This window comes from Leopardus geoffroyi, chromosome B2 (assembly GCF_018350155.1).
Source record: "Leopardus geoffroyi isolate Oge1 chromosome B2, O.geoffroyi_Oge1_pat1.0, whole genome shotgun sequence".
Taxonomy (NCBI): domain Eukaryota; kingdom Metazoa; phylum Chordata; class Mammalia; order Carnivora; family Felidae; genus Leopardus; species Leopardus geoffroyi.
The window spans coordinates 58048064-58069583 of record NC_059332.1 but is presented as its reverse complement, the minus strand read 5'-3'; the positions used below and the strand labels follow the sequence as shown (position 1 = coordinate 58069583).

The window sequence follows — 21520 nt, the reverse complement described above, 5'->3', positions numbered from 1 at the left end:
GTGGGCTTTTCCTTCCTCCTTTCTTCCCCTACTGCCTCATTCTCTGTATGTGGATCACATCCCATATAAACTGTCCACACCCAAATGCTTACCTTCCATTCTGCTTTGAGATGACCCAAACTTTCACAATAACAAACTTCAGAAAATGCCTACAGTGTTTCTTTTATATTTTATAAATGTCAGGTCATTTTCTTTTGTGTGAATTAATCTTAAGTAAATTCACACAGTTCTTCTGAAACATTCATATTCTATATGGCCATTGGACTTGTAACTTCTTATCATGATGTCAGGTGGGTTGGCACAGTGGAAGGTGGTATTTCTGAATACCATTCCTGTATGAGGACAGCTAGAAATAAGCTAATTATACTCACAAGTGACTGTGAAAACCCAAACTAAGTGTATTTCCAACTCAAGTACCCTTAAGTAGGTCCCAAAACGCCCCTGGCCACTCCAAAATTATGCAACCCAGGGAAAGTGTGACAGAGAGGATTTCAGAATGGAAAAAGAGAATAGTCTAGCTTACCGTGGTGTTATACTATCTTACTGTAGAAGGTTTAATGAAAACATAAGGCTGTGTGAACACTTGCTATAACTCTTCTCAGGACCTTGGAAGAGATCAGTGCAAGTGAGGGGCCTAAAGCTTAAGCTTCATTAGCTTCGTGATAAATCCACCTCAGGTCATGGCTATTAATAAATTACTGTTGGATGACAGAAGGACTAGGAGAGAAAGAGGAATAAGGAAGAGCATATCTTCTTATGATACCATTTTGTATTCCATGTGGAAAATATAGGGTAGAGTCATATGGTAAGCCTTTTATTTTTTCCCTCAATTATTAAAATCTTTATTTAAAAATGCATGAAGAACTTTCTTTTAAGGGTAACGAAAAAAAGGTAAGGTTTTAAATTTTAAGCATGTACTTATTCTGGGAATGAATTGAAAATGAACAAGAGGAAGAGTAAAACCATGTATTCATCTGGCACTTGGGATTTTTCATATATGGGTGTGAGACTAAAGAAAGAATTTGATAAGTAAAGGATTTCAAAAGAGAAATAAAATTACTTAAAATTCCAAGTCTCTTCAAACATTTTACATATAATTGGCATGCTAATTACACTTTTATGTTTTAAAATTGCTAGATCCTTTCTAGCAATGCTGCTGTTGCCCTATTAAAGTATTGCTTGTAGTCAAATAAGTAAAATGTTGTTTCCTTTAGTGCATTGTGTGTGTGTGTGTGTGTGTGTGAGAGAGAGAGAGAGAGAGAGAGAGAGAGAGAGAGAGAGAGAGAGTGCATTTCAGATTGGTCTTTCCTCTAATTATCCTGAATTAGTGAGATTTTACAGAATGTTTGTCAGTGTGTGGTTAGGTTAGATTATGTATATTTGAGACTGATGATTAGACAGCTGCTCAATGTATAATCCTAAACCTAAACCATAAGGAAACAACACAAAAAAAATTAAAAGGAAAGGAATTATTATATTCCAGTCCAGAAGTAATAAAGAACATTATCTAAAATAATCACATTCTTTATTCAATAGAAGCTGTCAAATTTTCATCCCTCAACTTTATCATTCTTTTGTGGTTACAGAATAATTTTTTTCTTAAAAAAAATAAGTTTTTTTCCAGATAAAATTATACAAAACTAATATATCCAGTTACTGGAAGAAAAAGTAAAGCAAACTTTATTTTTTAATTTATTTTAAAGTTTTTTTTAATTTTATTTATTATAGAGACAGAGAGAGACACAGCATGAGCATGGGAGGGGCAGAGAGACAGAGGGAAACATAGATTCCGAAACAAGCTCCAGGCTCTGAGCTGTCAGCACAGAGCCTGATGCAGGGCTCGAACTCACAAACTGTGAGATCATGACCTGAGCCAAAGTTGGACACTGAACCAACTGAGCCACCCAGGCGTCCCATAACACAAACTTTTTAACACTGAGGTGTTTTTCTAAACTGAAACAGTTAGCTAGCTAGCTAGTAATACACAAACATATCTGTACAAGAGGACCATTGAGAAACTGACTGGGAACTTGTTCCCAATATTGTAGAAAGTTTAGAAGACAGTGGTTTCTCTCCACCCTCCCCAGCAGGTAGCCAGTGCCTGTTGCTCTGGTTGTGGCCTGCTCACATCACAGGACCTTAGGGGCCACTGGTGTTTCACAGCCCCAAAGAGAAATGGATACACAATGGAAGGTTATCACTGCCTCTAAGACCCTCTGAACTTTAGTTTGAGAATTCAGAATGTTAAGAAAGTAGAAGTTGGCAATTAGGGAGAAAGAGTGAGAAAGAGAAGGGGAGAGTGGTTTAGTAAGTGGCAGAAACAATTGTTCATTCCCATGCTTCAGAGGTGACTGGAGCAGCCGTGGGTTAGGAGAACCTGAGAAACGTGCTGTGGCTTGAGGAGGTCCCACGGTCCTATTTTGGCATGGCAGGGATTTGGGCACCTGCATCCAGGAACCCTCTCGACCTCACCTGCTTCCTGGCAAATTGAAGTACAGTGCAGAAAGAATACAAGTGGTTATACGGAAAGATTATTGGTGCTGTTTTTCCTCTCAGAACAGTTTTCTCTTTATTCTCTAACCTGTTAATACTTGTTAACACATGTTAAATACTTGTTTGTGTTTATGATTTTGTGAAATGAAACTAGTTCTTGATCTCAAAGAGTAATGCAATATAGAACAAAATAATTATAGGAAATACTTTGTATCGGGGCGCCTGGGTGGCTCAGTCAGTTCAGCATCCAACTTCAGCTCAGGTCATGATCTCATGGTCTGTCAGTTCGAGCCCCACCTCGGGCTCTGTGCTGACAGCTCAGAGCCTGGAGCCTGCTTCGGATTCTGTGTCTCCCTCTCTCTCTGCCCTTCCCTGGCTCGTGCTCTATCATTCTCTCTGTCTCTTAAAAATAAATAAACATAAAAAAAGAAATAATTTGTATCATAATATCCACTTTTTGCCTTAATGTGATGTAATTCTGGTGCTGTGACACCTTTCAGTGTCAGGCTGACTCATTCAGTCAAAGCTGAGACCACAGCAAACCCCAACATTAGCAATCCATGTAGGCTAATCAGTTGTCACACATACCTATGTATTTTATTTCCCAAGCTAAAGAGACCCCTGCAATTCTTAACTGAGTCTAACATACTACTGAAAACTTTTTTTCTTGCCTTGCATGCCTGATTAGATAAAATGATCTTACACTATCATGAGCAAAATATATTTTAAGAAGTTAATCTGCTTCAAAATTATATACCCAGTGCCTTCTAAAGAAAGAGACCGCATAGAAATAACCACTAGTTTGAATTTTCAGGTTTCCTATAGGATAACAGGTAATTAAGAATAATTGACTGATATATGCCAGAATCTCACTTTGGTTTAGCAAATTATTGACAGGGGTCAAAAACAGTTTGTGACATGGAACGACTGTGGTTTTTGACTTGTGTTCATGTGTCTGTGATTGAAAGAGCACTAAAATGTCTCGCTGATGGACTGGGGTGGGATTGGGGAAAGAATTTGGGCAAAGGGAGGCTCGGTTCTTTGTCCTATGGTGTAGACACTAAGTCCCATTCCTTAGTGGATCTCTCCATCTGAATGTCTTAAAGATGTCTCACATTTGAACTTAATGTCTTTCCCAGAATCTGTGCCATCTTTTTTTTATTATTACAGTGAATCCCAATCCTCCTCAGAAGCTGACTACCATTAGTCAGCCTAGATTCCTTCCCTCTCCTCTCCTTGGCCCTGCCTCCATATTCAATTTGACTGTCTCACAAATGTTTCTCAGATTTGCATCATCTGCTCCTCCTGGCCCTGCCACACCAACACTTCACTAATTTAGTCCCTCACCATTTCCTATTTGAAGTAAGGCCAAATAACAGTTGTGCTCCCTTCCTATACTCTCTACTTTTCTAACCAGTCACTTGTGTGCCTTACACTGCTGTGGGAATTATTCTAAATGATAAAGCTGATCGTGACTCCTTTCCTTAATCCACACTGGTTTTTCATAAACAGCAGGTTCAAGCTGTGTGCGGACCTGGTCCAACATACTTGGCCAGTGCCATCTGTCAGCAATCTTCCTTTTCCTTGACTGCATTTGCCTATCACACCTTATGCATCAGACATACTATATTGCTATGGTTCACTGAACTGACCATGTTTTTCTGTCATGTGTCTCTGTATGTGATGCTGTCATTTCCTGGACTATTCCTGTCGCACGTTGCTGCCTAAGTCAGACCCTTCCTTCAGAACTCACTCCTGCTGGGAAGGCCTTTCTGACACAACCTGCCCGTGTTAAGGACCCCATCTGTCTGTTTGCATAGCATCCTAGACCACTTATCATAGAGCATTATAATAATCTTTTTATTTGTCTGAATTGGAGTTTTAGGTTTCCAGGACCATACATTTATAGAGTCTGTTCACGGGTAACAGTGCAGAATAGCTCCACTCTATTCAGCCTCCTTCTGGTTCTTTCTTCTCCTCACTTCGAGGACTCCCAGCCCCTAGCCATGGTCCAATTCACTTTGCTCTCTTTTTCCCTAAAACCAGTCTCAGCTGGCAGAAAACATTATGCTTTCAAGCTCAAACCTGAATATCTCAAACCTAGGTTGGTAGCATTAATGACATTGGATTTCTGCTTTTGGCAAAGGATCAAAAAGGGAAAAATTGCTTTGGAGATACCAGTAACAGCATGGATGGGAGAGAGCGTGATGAAGCATGTGTACACAAAAACATGCAAACTAGCTTCCAGACATGAAATACTGTCATATGTTCAGTACTGGTTTTACAGATCCAAATGTTTAACCTTATTCTCACATTGGAGAAAAAAATACCCATTAAAAAAAAATTAGGTTGTAGATCTCTCTAAGTGATTAAAATCAATTAGGAATGAACTAGAAGTACAGTTCTTATATGATTATAGCTTATGAATTTAAGTACAATAGGTTCTAAAGTTAATGGATTTCAGCTTAGAATAGAGATGTTCCGTTAAAAGGTCTTGTTTTCATTGCTTTTTATGATCTTCCAAGCAGTCATTTAGGTGGTTGCCAAAAATAAGAAAAAGAGGTTATTTTAAGTATTAACACTTTTTTTCTGACACATGGTCATTGTTTCCAGTCAATCATCTGCAATATTAAAAGTGATCAGGCTGCTTTACATTTAATGAAGTGTTTCTGAGAAGCTGTTTCTTTCCTTTATAATAACAACTATATCCCATATTCAAATATCACTTCATTCTTACCAGGACAAAAGCCTTCTGGCTTTTTTAAGAAAATCAACATAATCATTCAAACCAACACATTCACTGAAATGTTTTTAAAGACGGGCATGTATTTCTATACCTAAAGAATCTCACTAGAGATCTATGTATGTCATAAACTGTAAAGAATGTATTGTGCTGGGGCGCCTGGGTGGCGCAGTCGGTTAAGCGTCTGACTTCAGCCAGGTCACGATCTCGCGGTCCGTGAGTTCGAGCCCCGCGTCGGGCTCTGGGCTGATGGCTCAGAGCCTGGAGCCTGTTTCCGATTCTGTGTCTCCCTCTCTCTCTGCCCCTCCCCCGTTCATGCTCTGTCTCTCTCTGTCCCAAAAATAAATAAACGTTGAAAAAAAAATTAAAAAAAAAAAGAATGTATTGTGCTACCAAAAATCTTACTTAGTATAAACTAATTAAGAAACATTAGATACATTTACATTTGGAATTTTGCCTTCTACTGAATGAAATTAAAATGAGAATGGAAATTTTAAGGTAAAAATTGATAATATGCATCTTTAAAAATATAACAACACACTATAAAAGTAAAATATGAGAAAAGACTGGAGGTCATAAAGGTACATTTTTAAACGTGTTATTAGCAGTGTTGTTAATAATAGTATTTTTTTTTTAATTCTATCTCAGTCAGGATCCCAGTAGGAAACAGATGGCACATTCAAAATGGGGCAGTTTGAGGATAGTTTCATAAGGAATACTTAGGATTGTATGGTCAGGGTATAGAGAAGTCATATAGGACAGTGTGGTATTCTGACCTAGTACTAGAAGAGCTTTTAGAGCCCTTAGGGGAGGAGAGAGTTAATAGTTACCAGTTACCAAAATGTGGAAGGAGAGAGCTATGTAGAGAGGGCTTCTTTAGAAAACCTGTGACCTTCAGCATAGGACTCCATCCTGAGTAGAGGAACATACTGTGTGGAATGAAGCTGGTGAAATACACAACCCACATTCATTCTGCTCCTTTCCACTCATCTTTTACTAGGGTTCCCATTGGCTGAACCCAGCAAGGCACCACAAGCCATAGTAGTCCGTCAGTGAAGTCCATACAGGTCAGCCTTTCTGGGCCGAGAGCACAGTGAAAATGGGTGGAGAGTACATCTGGAGAGATGAATAGGAAATATCCAGCAGAGTTGCTAATATTAAACATTATATTCTCTGTAAATAAACCATACATAGAGAATTTGTAACTTAATCTGTGAAGCAAGAAATTAAGTCAATATCATCTAAAGCCTCAAAGTTAAAAAAAATATCATACAAAATGCCTTCTTATTTGACATTTGCAGTTATTAGCAAAATAGAATTTTGTGATTCAAGTTGATTAGCCAGTATAAACATCCAGACCAAATAGACTGGGGCTCTGACAAAATAGACTGAGGGTCACCCTAGGAATGGACTATACATTGGTTCAGATATTCTATTCATATAAACTACATATACTTTGATTTATCCATTCATCTGTTTATCCATATGTCCATTTACTTGTTTATTCATTTATCAAATACTTAATGAGTCTGATTTTGTGCCATCTCTGCCTAAACTCTTCAGTGCCCATATTGATGGCCCTTCTAACATATTAGATTTTAATAACCAAATTTTAGCACTTTTTAAACGTTTGAAACCTTTCAAAAGTCAAATCTCAAAATCTGAAATTATTCTTTGTGACCACAACTTATTACTGATTAGTCCTTCATATTTTCCTCTTTAAAAAAATTATTTTTTAAAGTTTATTTAGTTTTTTGAGAGACAGAGAGACAGAGAATCCCACTACTCTGGTAGTGCAGAGCCCAAAGTGGGGCTCAGACCCAAGAACTGTGAGATCATGACCTGAGCTGAAATCAAGAGTCAGACGCTTAACCGACTGAGCCACCCAGGTGCCCCTTAAAAACTTATTTTTAATTCTCATTGTGATTGTTTAGGCACCTACCTCACCTACTGAACATGGGGGTCTGCCATCTCAAGAAAGCCCTTCCTTCCTTTCTTCCTTGCCTACCTTAAACCTCCCTTTAAAGTTTTCAACTCAGGGTCTACTCTCTGTGACCACTTTCCCATTGCAAATTTTCATTGGAAAAGTCACATGAAAATGCACATATTGGGTGAACATGAATTCAGGATTTCAATTAGATTTTTATGTTCTGATGTCTTTATTCATCTCTTCTTGATATTCCATAAACTTGCCTATAATATTATGCCCAAATTATCAGTCTTCTCAAGTCTAGTCTTACCTACGATTCTTTCCCTCTCAGAGTTGGTATTTACAACTTACCTATGCTGCAACTGTCTTATTTTCTGGAACTCCAATTCTCTGGCCCAACCTTTCTGTCTGTCAACTCTGTCAGCTCTCCTCTGATTCCAATTCCTCACCTGCCAACTTAAACTACATAATATATAACCAAAATACTTTCTTTATATTTTAGTCAAATCCCTCACTTCATGCCACTCGTGTGCTTATTTGATTTCTGCACTTGTACAAGCAGGCTGCTGAGTGCTGCCGCTGGGGAAAGGTGAACATGATGAGGACATCACTTATTTTCTCTAGTCCACTGTTGTTGTTGTTGTTGCTGCTGCTGTTGTTGTTTTTCCTTTTTCTCAGAACAGCTGCTTTAAGTCAGCAGCACTCTCTTAAAGTGCTATGTTTCACGTCCATCTCCTCACTCCCAGAAGATCACCTTGCCTCTAAATTCATGATTAAAATAGAAACCGTAAGGAGTAAACTCTCTTGACACCACACCCCACCTACATCTTTATTTATATCTATTCTCTTACTCATCCACTTCTCTTATGCCTTGAAAAGGAAATGTTCTGACTCACTCAAATGGATCCCTACCTTCTGCCTGGGTTCTATATCTGATCCCTTTCTTCTCTGTTCCTACAAAACTTTGCTATATCTTCTCTGTTCCTACAAAACTTTGCTACCGCCTGTCTCCCATATCTTCCTTCTTTCTCACTCATAAATTCCCATGATTTTTCCAACTTTATCAAATAGCTACTTCTTTAGGTCTGTATCATCTTCTAGCCATTTCTCTCTTTCTTTATAACCACCTTTCTTTAAAGAGTTGCCCAAACTAAATAAATGTCTGTTCTTGCTCCCCTAGTTATAGTTCATCTACTATTTATATCTAGAGTTCTGACCCAGCAGCACATAAATTCTGCTTGAGTTTAGGAATTTTCAAGCCCAATGAGCGGTCTTCAACCTTTTCTTGCTTCCTTTCTCTGTGCCATTTCACACTAATTATATTCCCTCTTCTGAATGTTCTTTCAAGGCTTCTTTGACACCGCTACAGTTTCTTTATTTCTTACTCTCCGACCATTTCCTCAGTCTTTTCCATTGCTCCTCAATGCTGCTCTCCCTAGGTCTTTTTTCTTCCTTCTAAATGCTTTCCCCTGACTCCACATGGCCTCCTACATTCCCATGCCATCAAATAATGACTGCAGATCACTTCTTGGCCTCTTGGCTAAGATCAAGTGCAAATAATGACTGTATACCAGCATTCCCCTAAATTTTATACAACAAAATGGGAGCATGATACTAATGAATTACACATGTAATTGAATGCTGGTTCTGGTACTTAATAGCCACGGTTAAGTTTGGCAAAACTTCTCTGAGCTTTGGACTCCACAAGTGTAGAAGTGAGAAGTAATGCTAGCCACAGAGGTCATGTGTGATGAACAAGGGCATCCAAAAGTACTAGGGCAGCTTCTAGTATATAGTAGGTATTTAAGAAAGGTACCTCATTTTCTCTCATTTTTTCTAATTATTCCTCCCCTTTCCCTTAAACAAATACTTCTCCTAAATCCCAGTTCCATCATTTGTCTAGACAGGCACACTTGCTTTTTTTCTTTTATATCCCCAGTCTAGCTTAATGGAGCTACTATTCTCTCAATTACTTATACAAGAAATCTTGGAGTTTTCATCCTGTACACCCTCTTTAGGTCAGCTCCACCCATATTCAGTATCCCAAATCCTATTAACATTTGCGTAAATATTACAGAAACGCTTTCTTTCCCTTCCCACTGCTCTTGCTTAATTATTCTATTTTGAAATGTCCCTATAATGTTATAGTGTTTCTTTGCCTCCAAACTCAGTCCCTTCCCACTCAGCCCTGGAAATTATCATTCTACTTTAATCACAGGAATATTTCTAAATCAAAAAGTTTATCATGTTATTCAGGATTGTCTATGATAACACCCACATACCATCACATACTAATGATGGTAGTTCAGGATCTAGTCTTCGCTTTCTTACCCTCACCATCCAAAGGCCCTTTGAGGGACTTCCATGCTAAGCAATTTGCACTTTCTAAAGTCTAGTGTCATTTTATTTCTGTCAGAAAGTGTTACTTCTGTCAGGAGTTCTCTCCTCTGCCCCTCTCTGTGTCTGCTGTCGAGTACATACTCATTCTACGGGAAATCAACAACTCACCACAGTCTATGAAACCCTCCCTTAGCTTTCCACCTTAATCTGAAAAGTTACTATACCCTTAGGTACCCGTGTTGTCTTGTAGATGCTTCCGTGACAATGAACATTTATTTAATTTTCCATCTTTTTTGGTAATTGTGAATGTTCTGACAACAGAGAATGTGTCTTATCATTACATCCATAGCATAGCACCTAGCTTATGTCTAGAAAATAGATGCTCAATGTATGTGTATTTGTTAAATGAATAGAAGACATAAGTTTACTTCACTCTTACCTGACAGACATCTGTTTTCTCCTCTGCCTTCTCTTTCTCATAATCTATCTAGATCAGTACGTGAGGCTCCTCATCCTCAGGTAGGCTGAATCTTCAGACTTTATTTGGCATCTTGTCCAGATACCTACCTCAGTTACCATTTTCTCCTATTTGCTACTTTCATCTTCAGCCTCTCTCTACTGGTTGTTTATTCTTTATCTTCTGTTCCAACCTTCTGTGCATCTGCATTTCCAAACCCCTCTTAACAATACTTCTCCCTCAAGCTGTTTTTTTTTTTTTTCCTTTGGGTTTTAATTCATTGTCAAAACTTCACCATCTGCATATTCCTTAATCTGGTATATATTTTCAATAAACATATTTTTAGCACTGTTATCCTACCTAAAATTTTAACATTTGCTATTATTAAAACATAATTTTTTACTAGAAGTCCCTACCCCCTTAGTGTAGAGCATTGAAACATATCTAATCACTTTCCTCTCTGTTTCCCTGCCTTTGTTCCTTCCCAGATGAAGAAATACAAGTCATCAAAAAGGACTGCACTCAACATTTCTATCTTATTATAAGAATATTTCTTATCACTCCTTGGCTTAAAACTAGCCAGTAATATATCAGTGAAATGAAAATAAATTCCAAAACTCTTATCGTGAACTACATGACCCTAAATGACCTAGATCACATTTGAATAAATCTTGGACTTTATAGGGTACCATTCTTAGTTTCCCCATAACACTAGGCTGTACCCTTCCCTCTGTTACTAACACCTACAATTTTCTTAGGAGATTTTTATGTAACACTACTTTCTTTTATGTAACTATTTACTCTCTAAATCTTTGCATGGCTAAGCTTCAGCTCATAGATTGCCTATTCAAAGAAGCCTCTCTGACCATCTGTATATAGGAACCATCTCCCACTCAAGTCCTTTTCTATGACATACAAAATTATAAACTTCAGGAAAGAGAGACTAAAAAAAGAAAAAGGAACACAGGATCTAGGGAAGCAAGATAACCATAGGAGAACAGTGAAGGCAAGTCTTATCATAAGAGGTATTCAGCAAGGCCCAGAGCTAGAGGTCAACAGGGCACATGGGAGCAGTAGAAAGGAAAGCTCCAGAAGAATGGCCTCTAGGGAAGAGAGGGTCAGCTATGTGAATACGCCAATTGATGTTATGGAGTAGAGCTGAGGGTTTGAGAATAGTAAAAAGAAAAAAAAAGAATTATAATATATTGTGAAAAGAAAATAGAAAACAACAATAAAATTATATATGAAATTAAACATTATAAATCAATACCTGTTCTACAATGAGCACACTATTGACATAGTTTAAAGAATGTAAATGTATTTAATAAAAATAGTTTAAAATGTTAATATCTATAGGTAGATAGATACAGATACATAGATACTTACAGTGCATGAGGTAATTTAAAAGGCAGCAGCTTCTCTATCTTAACAAATCAACAAATAATTCCTACACTTGGTAAACAAAAACATCAATAAACATAAATATTTAAAGATATGGAGAAAACTACCAAGTGAAACAGCTGGAAGTGTTACTTAATTGTCTCTGGGAATAAGCCTGAGATGTGGGAAGCTACCACTCTGGTTGCTGGTTTTTGTGATAAGCATTTTGTGATAAGCATACATTTATCACTTATTTATGTATTTATACACAAAATATGTATTTTTACATACATGACTTTCATTGGATTTTTTAACTGAAATAAAGAAACGTGAACAAGAGTAAGTAAGGATGGTAAATTAATATGAGGAATTTTGGCCACAGGGCTACAGTTAAAATTGCAACCAGTATACGCTAAGGAGCTGCCCACTTGACAAAGTGCTTCCTCCGTGTTGCCCAGGATCATAAGAGCAAAGCAAAATTCCTCAATAGCAGGACAGAGACCTAGAGTGGTTGACAGGGGCCCTTGTGCTCAGTTTTCCAAAGGAGGTCAAAACATTTTTAAGCCATAACATAGGAATTTGCTAATCAATTTACCACTACCAGAACTTTCCAGAAATGAATCAAAAGTATGCTGCACATACCTGATAAAAGCACTAGAATAATCATAATTTATGTAGACTTACAGTCTCTACAGGCCTCATACCTGTCCTGCTTCAAGCCAAACTTTGTGTTGTCACATTTTCAATTTCCTTTAATAAATAATTTATCATATATAAGTGTGTGTATATATATGACATATAATAACCACATGTAATTATAGATATAGTTTTTCCTAAAAGAATTCAAGTCACTAGTCTGTAAGAATTTTTAGGGAGTATAACACAAGATTGCAATGATTAAAAGGTTATTGAGAAAACAAAACTATAGCATTTAATAGCAATATTAAGATAAGAAATTACTTATTAACAGTAAAAAGTTGAGAAAACAATGATTCAAGAAACAATGAAAATAGTAGAAATGAGAGGGTTATTAATTTATTAATGGGAAAAAAATGAAAGTGACAAAAACATAAGATTTGCTTAGTTCAAAATATTATCAAAATCTTCCATAGATTCAGAAAATACATCCACAGTACCAAATGTAAACCATATCATATCCTTTCTAAAATGAAAAAAATAAAAGAATATTATCTTATCAAATCTATGTAACTAGGAGTGCCTGGGTGGCTCAGTTGGTTGGGTGTCTGACTTCAGCTCAGGTCGCAGTCCGTGGGTTCGAGCCCCGCGTTGGGCTCTGTGCTGACAGCTCAGAACCTGGAGCCTCCTGCTTCTGATTCTTTGTCTCTCTTTGCCCCTCCCCTGCTCATGCTCTGTCTCTCTCTATCTCTCAAGAATAAATAAACATTAAAAAAAAATTAATGGTATGTAACTAGAGTAAGATTTTTGGGTAGCGATTAAGATTAAGGATTTTCCAGTCAAGAAATTGCCAAAGTTATTTTATGTGTCTAGGAAGTTTTTGACACTATTATATTTTGGTAGTATTTGTATGGGAAAAGTGCAGATTTTTAGCTCAGTATGTATATATAACAAAACAATTGTAGGTAAATTTGTAAAGGATTCAGTTTGGATGCTACTGTAAGCTATAATTCTAAATGCATTTCACTCACTATATTTTAGTAGTAGAATGAATCCAAACCCATTTTTGTCACATCTGTAGAAAAATAATTTGTGTAGAGAAAATAATCTTTCTGTTTATAATTTACTTTCAATTCATTACTTTCTGACTGTTTGGAAGGGTTTGTGTTGTCTTTCTCACTTCAAATATTTTTTTAAGCTGCATCAATACCCACAAGTGGCTTATGAATGGCAAAGAAATCAATGTACGTAAAATACAGTTTATTTAAAAAAAAAAAAAAGATTGTAGAGCCTCTCTGAATACTGTGTCAGTATTATTTTTGAGGTAGAGTTTTTTAATTTTTTAAAAAATTTTTCATGTTTATTTATTTTTGACAGAGACAGAGCGTGAGTAGGGGAGGGGCAGAGAGAGTTGGGGACACAATCCAAAGCAGGCTCCAGGCTCTGAGCTGTCAGCACAGAGTCTGACGCAGGACTCGAACTCACAAACCATGAGATCATGACCTGAGCCGAAGTCAGATGCTTAACCAACTGAGCCACCCAGGTGCCCTTGAGGTAGAGTTTTTAAGAGTGTATTCATTTGAATAAATAGCTTTAGACTTCAGATTTTTTATTAAAAGTGTTGCTGTTGGTGAAGTTGACAAATTATAAATGAATATGTGTGTGCATGTTTGAGCAATTGTGTGTGAGTATGTGTGTGTGTGAATATAAGTACACCTAGATGAAAGAAACATGAACATTTTCATCCAAGAAATATTACCTTATTATAATTTTATTCTATTGGTAAAACTAACTATAACTAAAAATTATGCGCAAAATCTTCAGCTAAAACTACTTATCTAAATGATAGTCTGAAATTTATCACAATATTAATATGTGACATCTATTTAAAATTTTAAATAAATTTTCATCCTTTTATTCCTTTTTTCAGTTACAAAAAATATTAAATATTTCATCCCAAGTCTGACACTAAGATAACAATATTTTGTCTGTTTCTTGTCATGGTATGCAGCATTTTAGAATTCAGAATTTAATACAAAACTAAAATGCAAAACATCTAATCAAATACAATGTGTAAAGTAATATCTACTTAATTACACGTAGTACATTCACTTGTGTTTTTATTTGCATAAAATAATGCTACACTGCAGTAAAAATCTAAATTTGTGTCATGTACACCTCAGCATAATTGTTAACATGAAAATTCTATACGAGTTACTTATTTCTGCCTATTGTTCACTCGTTTCTTAATCTTCAAGCAACAAATACTTTACACTTATTTTTTAATTGTTTTTAATGTTTAGTTATTTTTGACAGAGATAGAGAGCATGAGCAGGGGAGGGGCAGAGAGCGAGGGAGACACAGAACCCAAAGTAGGTTCCAGGCTTTGAGCTGTCAGCACAGAGCCTGATGTGGAGCTCAAACTCACAGACCCGGAGATCATGACCTGAGTTGAACCTGAGCCAAAGTCAGATGGTCAACCGACTGAGCCACCCAGGCGCCCCTACACTTAATTTTTATTGCACTTATTTCTTTCATTGCAAAGTGTAAAATTTTTCAAAGCTAGACAAATAGATTTGTATTTACTTTATTGCAAGGTGTAAAATTTTTCAAAATTTTCAAAGCTAGACAAATAGTATTGAATATGCTGAATATTTTTTTTCCTTTAAAAAAATTTTGGGGGTATAGTTGACACATGATGTTACATTCATTTCAAGTGATTCAACATCTCTTTTTTATGGCTGCATAATATCCTGGACATGTATATAATTTATATAATTTTAAGAGTCTTGCATGTCTAGATGTGGAAAGAAAGGAAAGGAGACTAAATTTCAGTTGCAGATTTTTTTTTTTAATTTTTTTTTTCAACGTTTATTTATTTTTGGGACAGAGAGAGACAGAGCATGAATGGGGGAGGGGCAGAGAGAGAGGGAGACACAGAATCGGAAACAGGCTCCAGGCTCTGAGCCATCAGCCCAGAGCCTGACACGGGGCTCGAACTCACGGACCGCGAGATCATGACCTGGCTGAAGTCGGACGCTTAACCGACTGCGCCACCCAGGCGCCCCCAGTTGCAGATATTTTTAATGACAGAACTCGAGTATAATTGTCTTCTCAAAAGAGAAACTATCTCTCATCCTGTAATTAAATTCATATTTATAATACTGAGTAAGTGTATTAAGATGCTCTCTATATTACACAGACATAAAAAAGGATGAGAGCTGATCATTTTGCAACAACATTGATGAACCTAGAGGGTATTATGCTAACTGAAAAAAGTCAAACTGAGAAAAATGAATACCATATGATTTCACTAATATGTGGAATCTAAAAGAGCAAATGAATGAACAAGCGAAGAAAAGAATCACACCTACAAATTGGAGAACAAACCAATGGTTGCCAAAAGGAAGAGGAGTAGGGGAATAGGCAAAATGGGTGAAAGGGAGTGGGGAGATACAGCTTCCCATTACGGAATAAACGAGTCATAGGAATAAAAGACTCAATATAGAGAATATAGTCAGTGGTCTTGTAATAACATCCCTCTCTCTATGTGGTGAGCATGAAATAAGTATAGATATACTGAAGCCCTCTTTTCTACACCTGAAACTAATGTAACATTGTGTCAACTGTAGTCAAAAAAAAATTAAGATAACACTCTCCCATTCTGTAGGTTGCCTTTTAGTTTTGTTGATTGTTTCCTTTACTGTGCAGAAGCTTTTTATTTTGATGACATCCCAATTCTTTATTTTTGCTTTTGTTTCTTTTGCCTCAGAACCTATTTAATAAGTTGCTACAGCCAGTGTCAAAAAAGGTGCTGCCTGTGTTCTCTTCTAGGATTTTAATGGCTTCATGTCACACATTTAGGTCTTTAATTAATTTTGAATTTATTTTTGTGTATGTTGTCAGAAAATGGTCCAGTTTCATTCTTTGCTTGTTGCTGTTTAGTTTTCCCAGCACCATTTGTTGAAGAGACTTATTTTTTTCCCATTGGATATTCTTTACTGCTATGTTGAAGATTAATTGACCATATACTTGTGGGTTCACTTCTGGGTTTTCTATTCTGTTTGTTGTTCTATGTGTCTGTTTTTATGCTTGTACCATACTTTTTTGATCACTACAGCTTTGTAATATAACTTGAAGTCTGGAATTGTGATGCCTCCAGCTTTGCTTTTCTTTTTCAAGTTTGCTTTGGCTATTCAGGGTCTTTTGTGGTTCCATACAAATTTTAGGATTGTTTGTTCTACCTCTGTGAAAAATTCTGTTGGTATTATGATAGGGATTGTATTAAATGTGTAGATAGCAGGGCACCTGGGTGGCTGAGTCAGATGAGCCTCCAACTTCGGTTTAGGTCATGATCTTACAGTTCTTGGGTTTGAGCCCCATATTGGGCTTTGCTCTAATGACATGGAGCCCACTTTGAATTCTCTGTCTCCCTCTCTCTATGCCCTTCCCCTGTTCAAGTTCTATCTCAAAAATAAACATTAAAAAAAATTTAATGTGTAGATTGCTTTCGGTAGTATAGACATTTTAACAGTATTTGTTCTTCTGATCCATGAGCATGGACTGTCTTTCCATTGTTTCGTATACTTCAGTTTTTTACATCAGTGTTTTACAGTTTTCGGAATACAGGTCTTTCACTTTGTTTAGGTTTATTCCTAGGTATCTTATGGTTTTTGGTGCATTTGTTGGTGAGAATGCAAACTAGCAGCCACTCAAGAAAACAGTGTGGAAGTTCCTCCAAAACTTAAAAATAGAACTACCCTACAGTCTAGCAATTGCACTACTAGGTATTTACTCAAAGAATACAAAAATACTAACTCAAAGGGATACATGCACCCCAATCTTTTTAGCAATATTGTCTATAATACCCAAATTATGGAAACAGCCCAAATGTCTGTCAACTGATGAATGGATATATATACACATCTTTGTGTGTGTCTGTGTATACGTGTGTGTGTGTGTGTGTGTGTGTTTGTGTGTGTGTATACACAATGGAATATTAGTCATAAAAAGAACAAAATCTTGCCATTTGCAGTAACATAGATGAAGCTAGAGAGTATTATGCTAAGTGACACAAGTCACTCAAAGACAAATACCATATGATTTCACTCATATGTGGAATTTAAGAAACAAAACAGATAAACATAGGGGAAAAAAGAGAGAGAAACAGAGTCTTACCTATAGAGAACAAGCTGATGGTTACTGGAGAGGAGGTGGGTGGGGGGAGGGGTTAAATAGGTGATGGGGAATGAGGAGAGCACTTGTAATGAGCCCTGGGTTCTATATAGAAGTGATGAATCACTAAATTCTACACCTGAAACTAATATTACACTCATGTTAACTAACTGTAATTTAAAATTTTTTTAATGTTTTATTTATTTTTGAGAGAGAGAGACAGAGTACTAGTGGGGGAGGGACAGGCAGAGAGAGAAGGAGACACAGAATCCAAAACAGGCTCCAGGCTCTGAGCTGTCAGCAGAGAGCCCAACGTGGGGCTCAAACTCATGAACCAAACCGTGAGATCATGACCTGAGCTGAAGTTGGACACTTAACCGACTGAGCCACCATGTGCCCCACTAACTGTAATTTAAATAAAAACTTGTAAAAAATAAATAAATATACACTTTCTCTTTTCAAAAATGAAAAGTCACACATAAACTCTTGAAAGAAAAGAGACTCTTGATTTTTTTTCACTTATGCTCTATTGTCTAAAGATTATTCCTCTATTCCTATTACCTTTTTTGACCTTATTAATATTTGCCTTTATTAGTATTGTTGGAGATAGTTATTTCCTAGATAAGAGAACTGCAACTGTTATTACTTCACCAGGATAGCTAATAACTCATATTCAATCCTTACATGTTATGCTCTATGACAGACCATCTTTTTTTTTTTTTTTTTAGAAAAACCATATATACTAACACCTATTATATCTTACTTCTAATACTATCAAAATAGCTTCTTTGACCTCTATGGAAAGCAAATTACCTAGTTCCGAGAACAGAGATTGCAATTTTGTGTAATAATGTATTCTTTGGCAGATATTTTACTCAGCAAAAGTCAACTATAAGTAATGAAACATTGTATAATATAAAATTAGTCTTCTGAGAAGTTTAATATAGAAATAGAGTATATTATTGTAGCTGACATTTTTGGTAGACTGGAAAGAAAGAAAATAAAGATTCAGAAGAGACTAGCAGTCTTCTACCACAGTTTAGTCATATTGACCTTACTTTTCTGGAAAAAATAGAATTATAGGGTTAAATACAATTGTTCTTACTTGTCTGTGGCACTGTGTGTGGTGTCTGAAAAGTGGTATGTTCCTATTTAAAGTGTCTGTTCATAACAGTAGTCTCTAGGCTGAAAAGTCCAAGGTACACACCATTCTTCAGCACTGAAGGTGAGTGACTATTTCTTGAAACTCTTGTCCCTCTGAGATTTCCCTCTAGGTCATTCAATCTTTGTCATTCAATGTTCAGTCCCATAGCCCAGAACACTTTATTGATTACACCTTTACTCTTTCCACAGTCTCCTAAGATACTCATTTCTGTGCCTCTGTTCTGTACAAAAATGCATGTACACACCCGTCATATTGATCCACTCTAGACATCACAGCATTCTGAGTCTAGACCAGTGCCCAGCAGTCAAAAGTGTAGACTCTGGATCAAGAACATTTGGAGTCATATCTGCCTCTATCATTTGCAAGTATATTATATTGAGCAAGCTATGCAGCTTTTCTTTGTAAAATCAGGAAAACAATAGAACTTACTTCATAATATACAAGAATTAAATAAATCAGTGCATATAAATGGCTTACAATGTGCACATAGGAAATACTCTGTAAGGATTAGCTGTAAATTCGCTGAACAATAGATCACGTGACTCCCTTCTCAGAACCTTCCATTCGCTTTTTTTAATAGTGAAAATTCAAAATACAAATCATTCATCACAACCTCCAAGGCTCAGGACAAGCTGGCTCCCACTATCACTTCCTGCTTCACCTCTTGCTACCTGGCTTTCTTTTCATTTCCTTTACCATGCCATGACTTTTTTTTTTCTATTTCAGTGTCTTTTCCCCTGATTCCCCCTGTGTGAAAATCTTCTTCATTCTTGTTTATAAAGGGCCATATAGTAAAGATACTCAGACTGCTAGGCCATACATTCTCTGTTGCAAGCACACAGACAACACATAAAAGATGAGTGCAGCTATATCTCAACAAAATGTTTATTTACAGAATCAAGCAATGAGCATTATTTGGCCACTGGGCTATATTATGCCTACCCACTATACTTCTTCACTGCCTAATTTAAATGGTATTCCTCAAAGAGAGATTTACTGACTCTATTTTTCTGCATCTCAGCCTCGTGATTGTTCTTTTTTCATAACACATACCACAGTGTATAATCATTTAATTTATAATTTCTTGTTCACTGTTCTTTGTAATACCCTCATTTACACTCAACTGTAAGCATTTAGCACAGTGCCCATTACTTAGAAGGTGCTTGATAAATACTTTTTGAATGGATAAATACTGTTGTATCTGACATTAAGAGTCAAAAAAACCAAATCAGTAGAATATTGCTAAAGGAGCTATATAGATTACCAGTTGCAGGAATTCATGTTTTGTAAGGAATTTTTGAAATAAGCTTTATTGAAAAATGTAGAAGATTTCCCTCTTGCAGTCCCAAACTCATAGGATCCTGGAATGTTGATAGCCCTTATGTTTCTGCTGCCTTGGGATTGCCTAGGGATTAGAGATAAGCATGACCTCATTTTTGTTGAATATGCATGTTATGAGAATTAGAACTGAACAGGCCATCTGGGGGATAGAGTATTCCTCTAGCATTGTTCATTTCATAGTATACATGGGGGATATTCATTTCAAGGAGAAAATTAAGAAGTCACAGCAATCAAAGCATGCTCCATTTTAAAAAGTTCATGGTATGCTTTAGGGCTAAATATTCACAGCATGCATTTTAAAGATGCAATTAGGGGCAATGATGCACAAAATTGCATGTACAAAGAAAATATTATTTTTAGAAATGCAATCGAAACATCCAAAGGAGCTAAAAATAAAAGATTGTACTGCTCAGGTGAGAACCTGTAGCAATGTAATAAGCTATTTACATAGCAGAAAGTACTATAACATAGGAGGAAGTTGTTATCAGTGAAGCTCTTTAGATGTCCCAAATTCAATAATCTTTGACCTAGATGGATACAGCTCATATCCAGGACAGTCAAGATTTTGGATGATATTGTCAAATAATGTTTGGATACCAATCTTCATAATTATACACTTCCATTTTATCTCTGACTTGTTATGTTTTATATTTCTTGCTAACATTATATCAAAATGATAAGATCACGTTTTGAGACACAATTCCTTAGTGGATTTAAGCTTTCTAATTATTTTTGTATATTATACATAAATTACAGTGATCCTTATGCCATTGGTGGTGGTCAAGCTTTTTGAAGCAGTTTCAATACTGCTCTTCTCACAGTGTACTATATATGGGTGCCATGCTTCAAATACATTTGTATTTCATTCTATTGATTTTTAAACCATTTTTTCTATTTATCGAGCCATAAATCTAGCTTACATCATCATCAAAAGCTTATGGATTACATTTTTAATAGAAACAATTACTTTATGTGAACTGTAAACAAAAGTAAATGTGAACATTTTTGTAAGTTGCATTCTCTCTAAATAAAATGAAATATAGTGAAATCATCTTGAACACAATATGAAACAAATCGGTAGAGAAAATAAATTATCTAACTTGTATTAATATTAAAAAAGAACAAAAGAGACAAAATCTGGCTAACTAAAGCTGAGCCTTTTGGTTAAAAGTATATTTCTGTTGAGAGTGCTGCTATAAACATTGGGGTACAAGTGCCCCTATGCATCAGTACTCCTGTATCCCTTGGATAAATTCCTAGCAGTGCTATTGCTGGGTCATAGGGTAGGTCTATTTTTAATAGCCAAATTATGGAAAGAGCCTAAATGTCCATCCGCTGATAATGGATAAAGAAATTGTGGTTTATATACACAATGGAATACTACGTGGCAATGAGAAAAAATGAAATATGGCCTTTTGTAGCAACGTGGATGGAACTGGAGAGTGTGATGCTAAGTGAAATAAGCCATACAGAGAAAGACAGATACCATATGGTTTCACTCTTATGTGGATCCTGAGAAACTTAACAGAAACCCATGGGGGAGGGGAAGGAAAGAAAAAAAAAGAGGTTAGAGTGGGAGAGAGCCAAAGCATAAGAGACTCTTAAAAACTGAGAACAAACTGAGGGTTGATGGGGGGTGGGAAGGAGGGGAGGGTGGGTGATGGGTATTGAGGAGGGCACCTTTTGGGATGAGCACTGGGTGTTGTATGGAAACCAATTTGACAATAAATTTCATATATTATAAAAAAAATAAAAAAAATAAAAGTATATTTCTGTGAAAAATAATTTTTACAGTTCATCTCATAATTTTTTTAGATGATTGTAAGTAATTATAATTATGTGTGGCAGTTACTACTATTT

At 36.3% G+C, this 21520-nt stretch overlaps 1 protein-coding gene across 2 annotated transcripts in view; it reads left to right on the top strand.

The window, feature by feature from the left end:
- Positions 1–597: 597 nt before the first annotated feature.
- LOC123608563 (protein eyes shut homolog) overlaps positions 598–21520 on the top strand; it is a 363718-nt gene continuing 342795 nt past the window's right edge. For both annotated transcript variants that reach the window (XM_045498669.1, XM_045498668.1), the window contains exon 1: positions 598–805. In XM_045498669.1, the coding sequence (XP_045354625.1) occupies positions 757–805 (49 nt within the window). In that variant the 5' untranslated portion in view covers positions 598–756. The remainder of the gene's footprint in view (positions 806–21520) is intronic.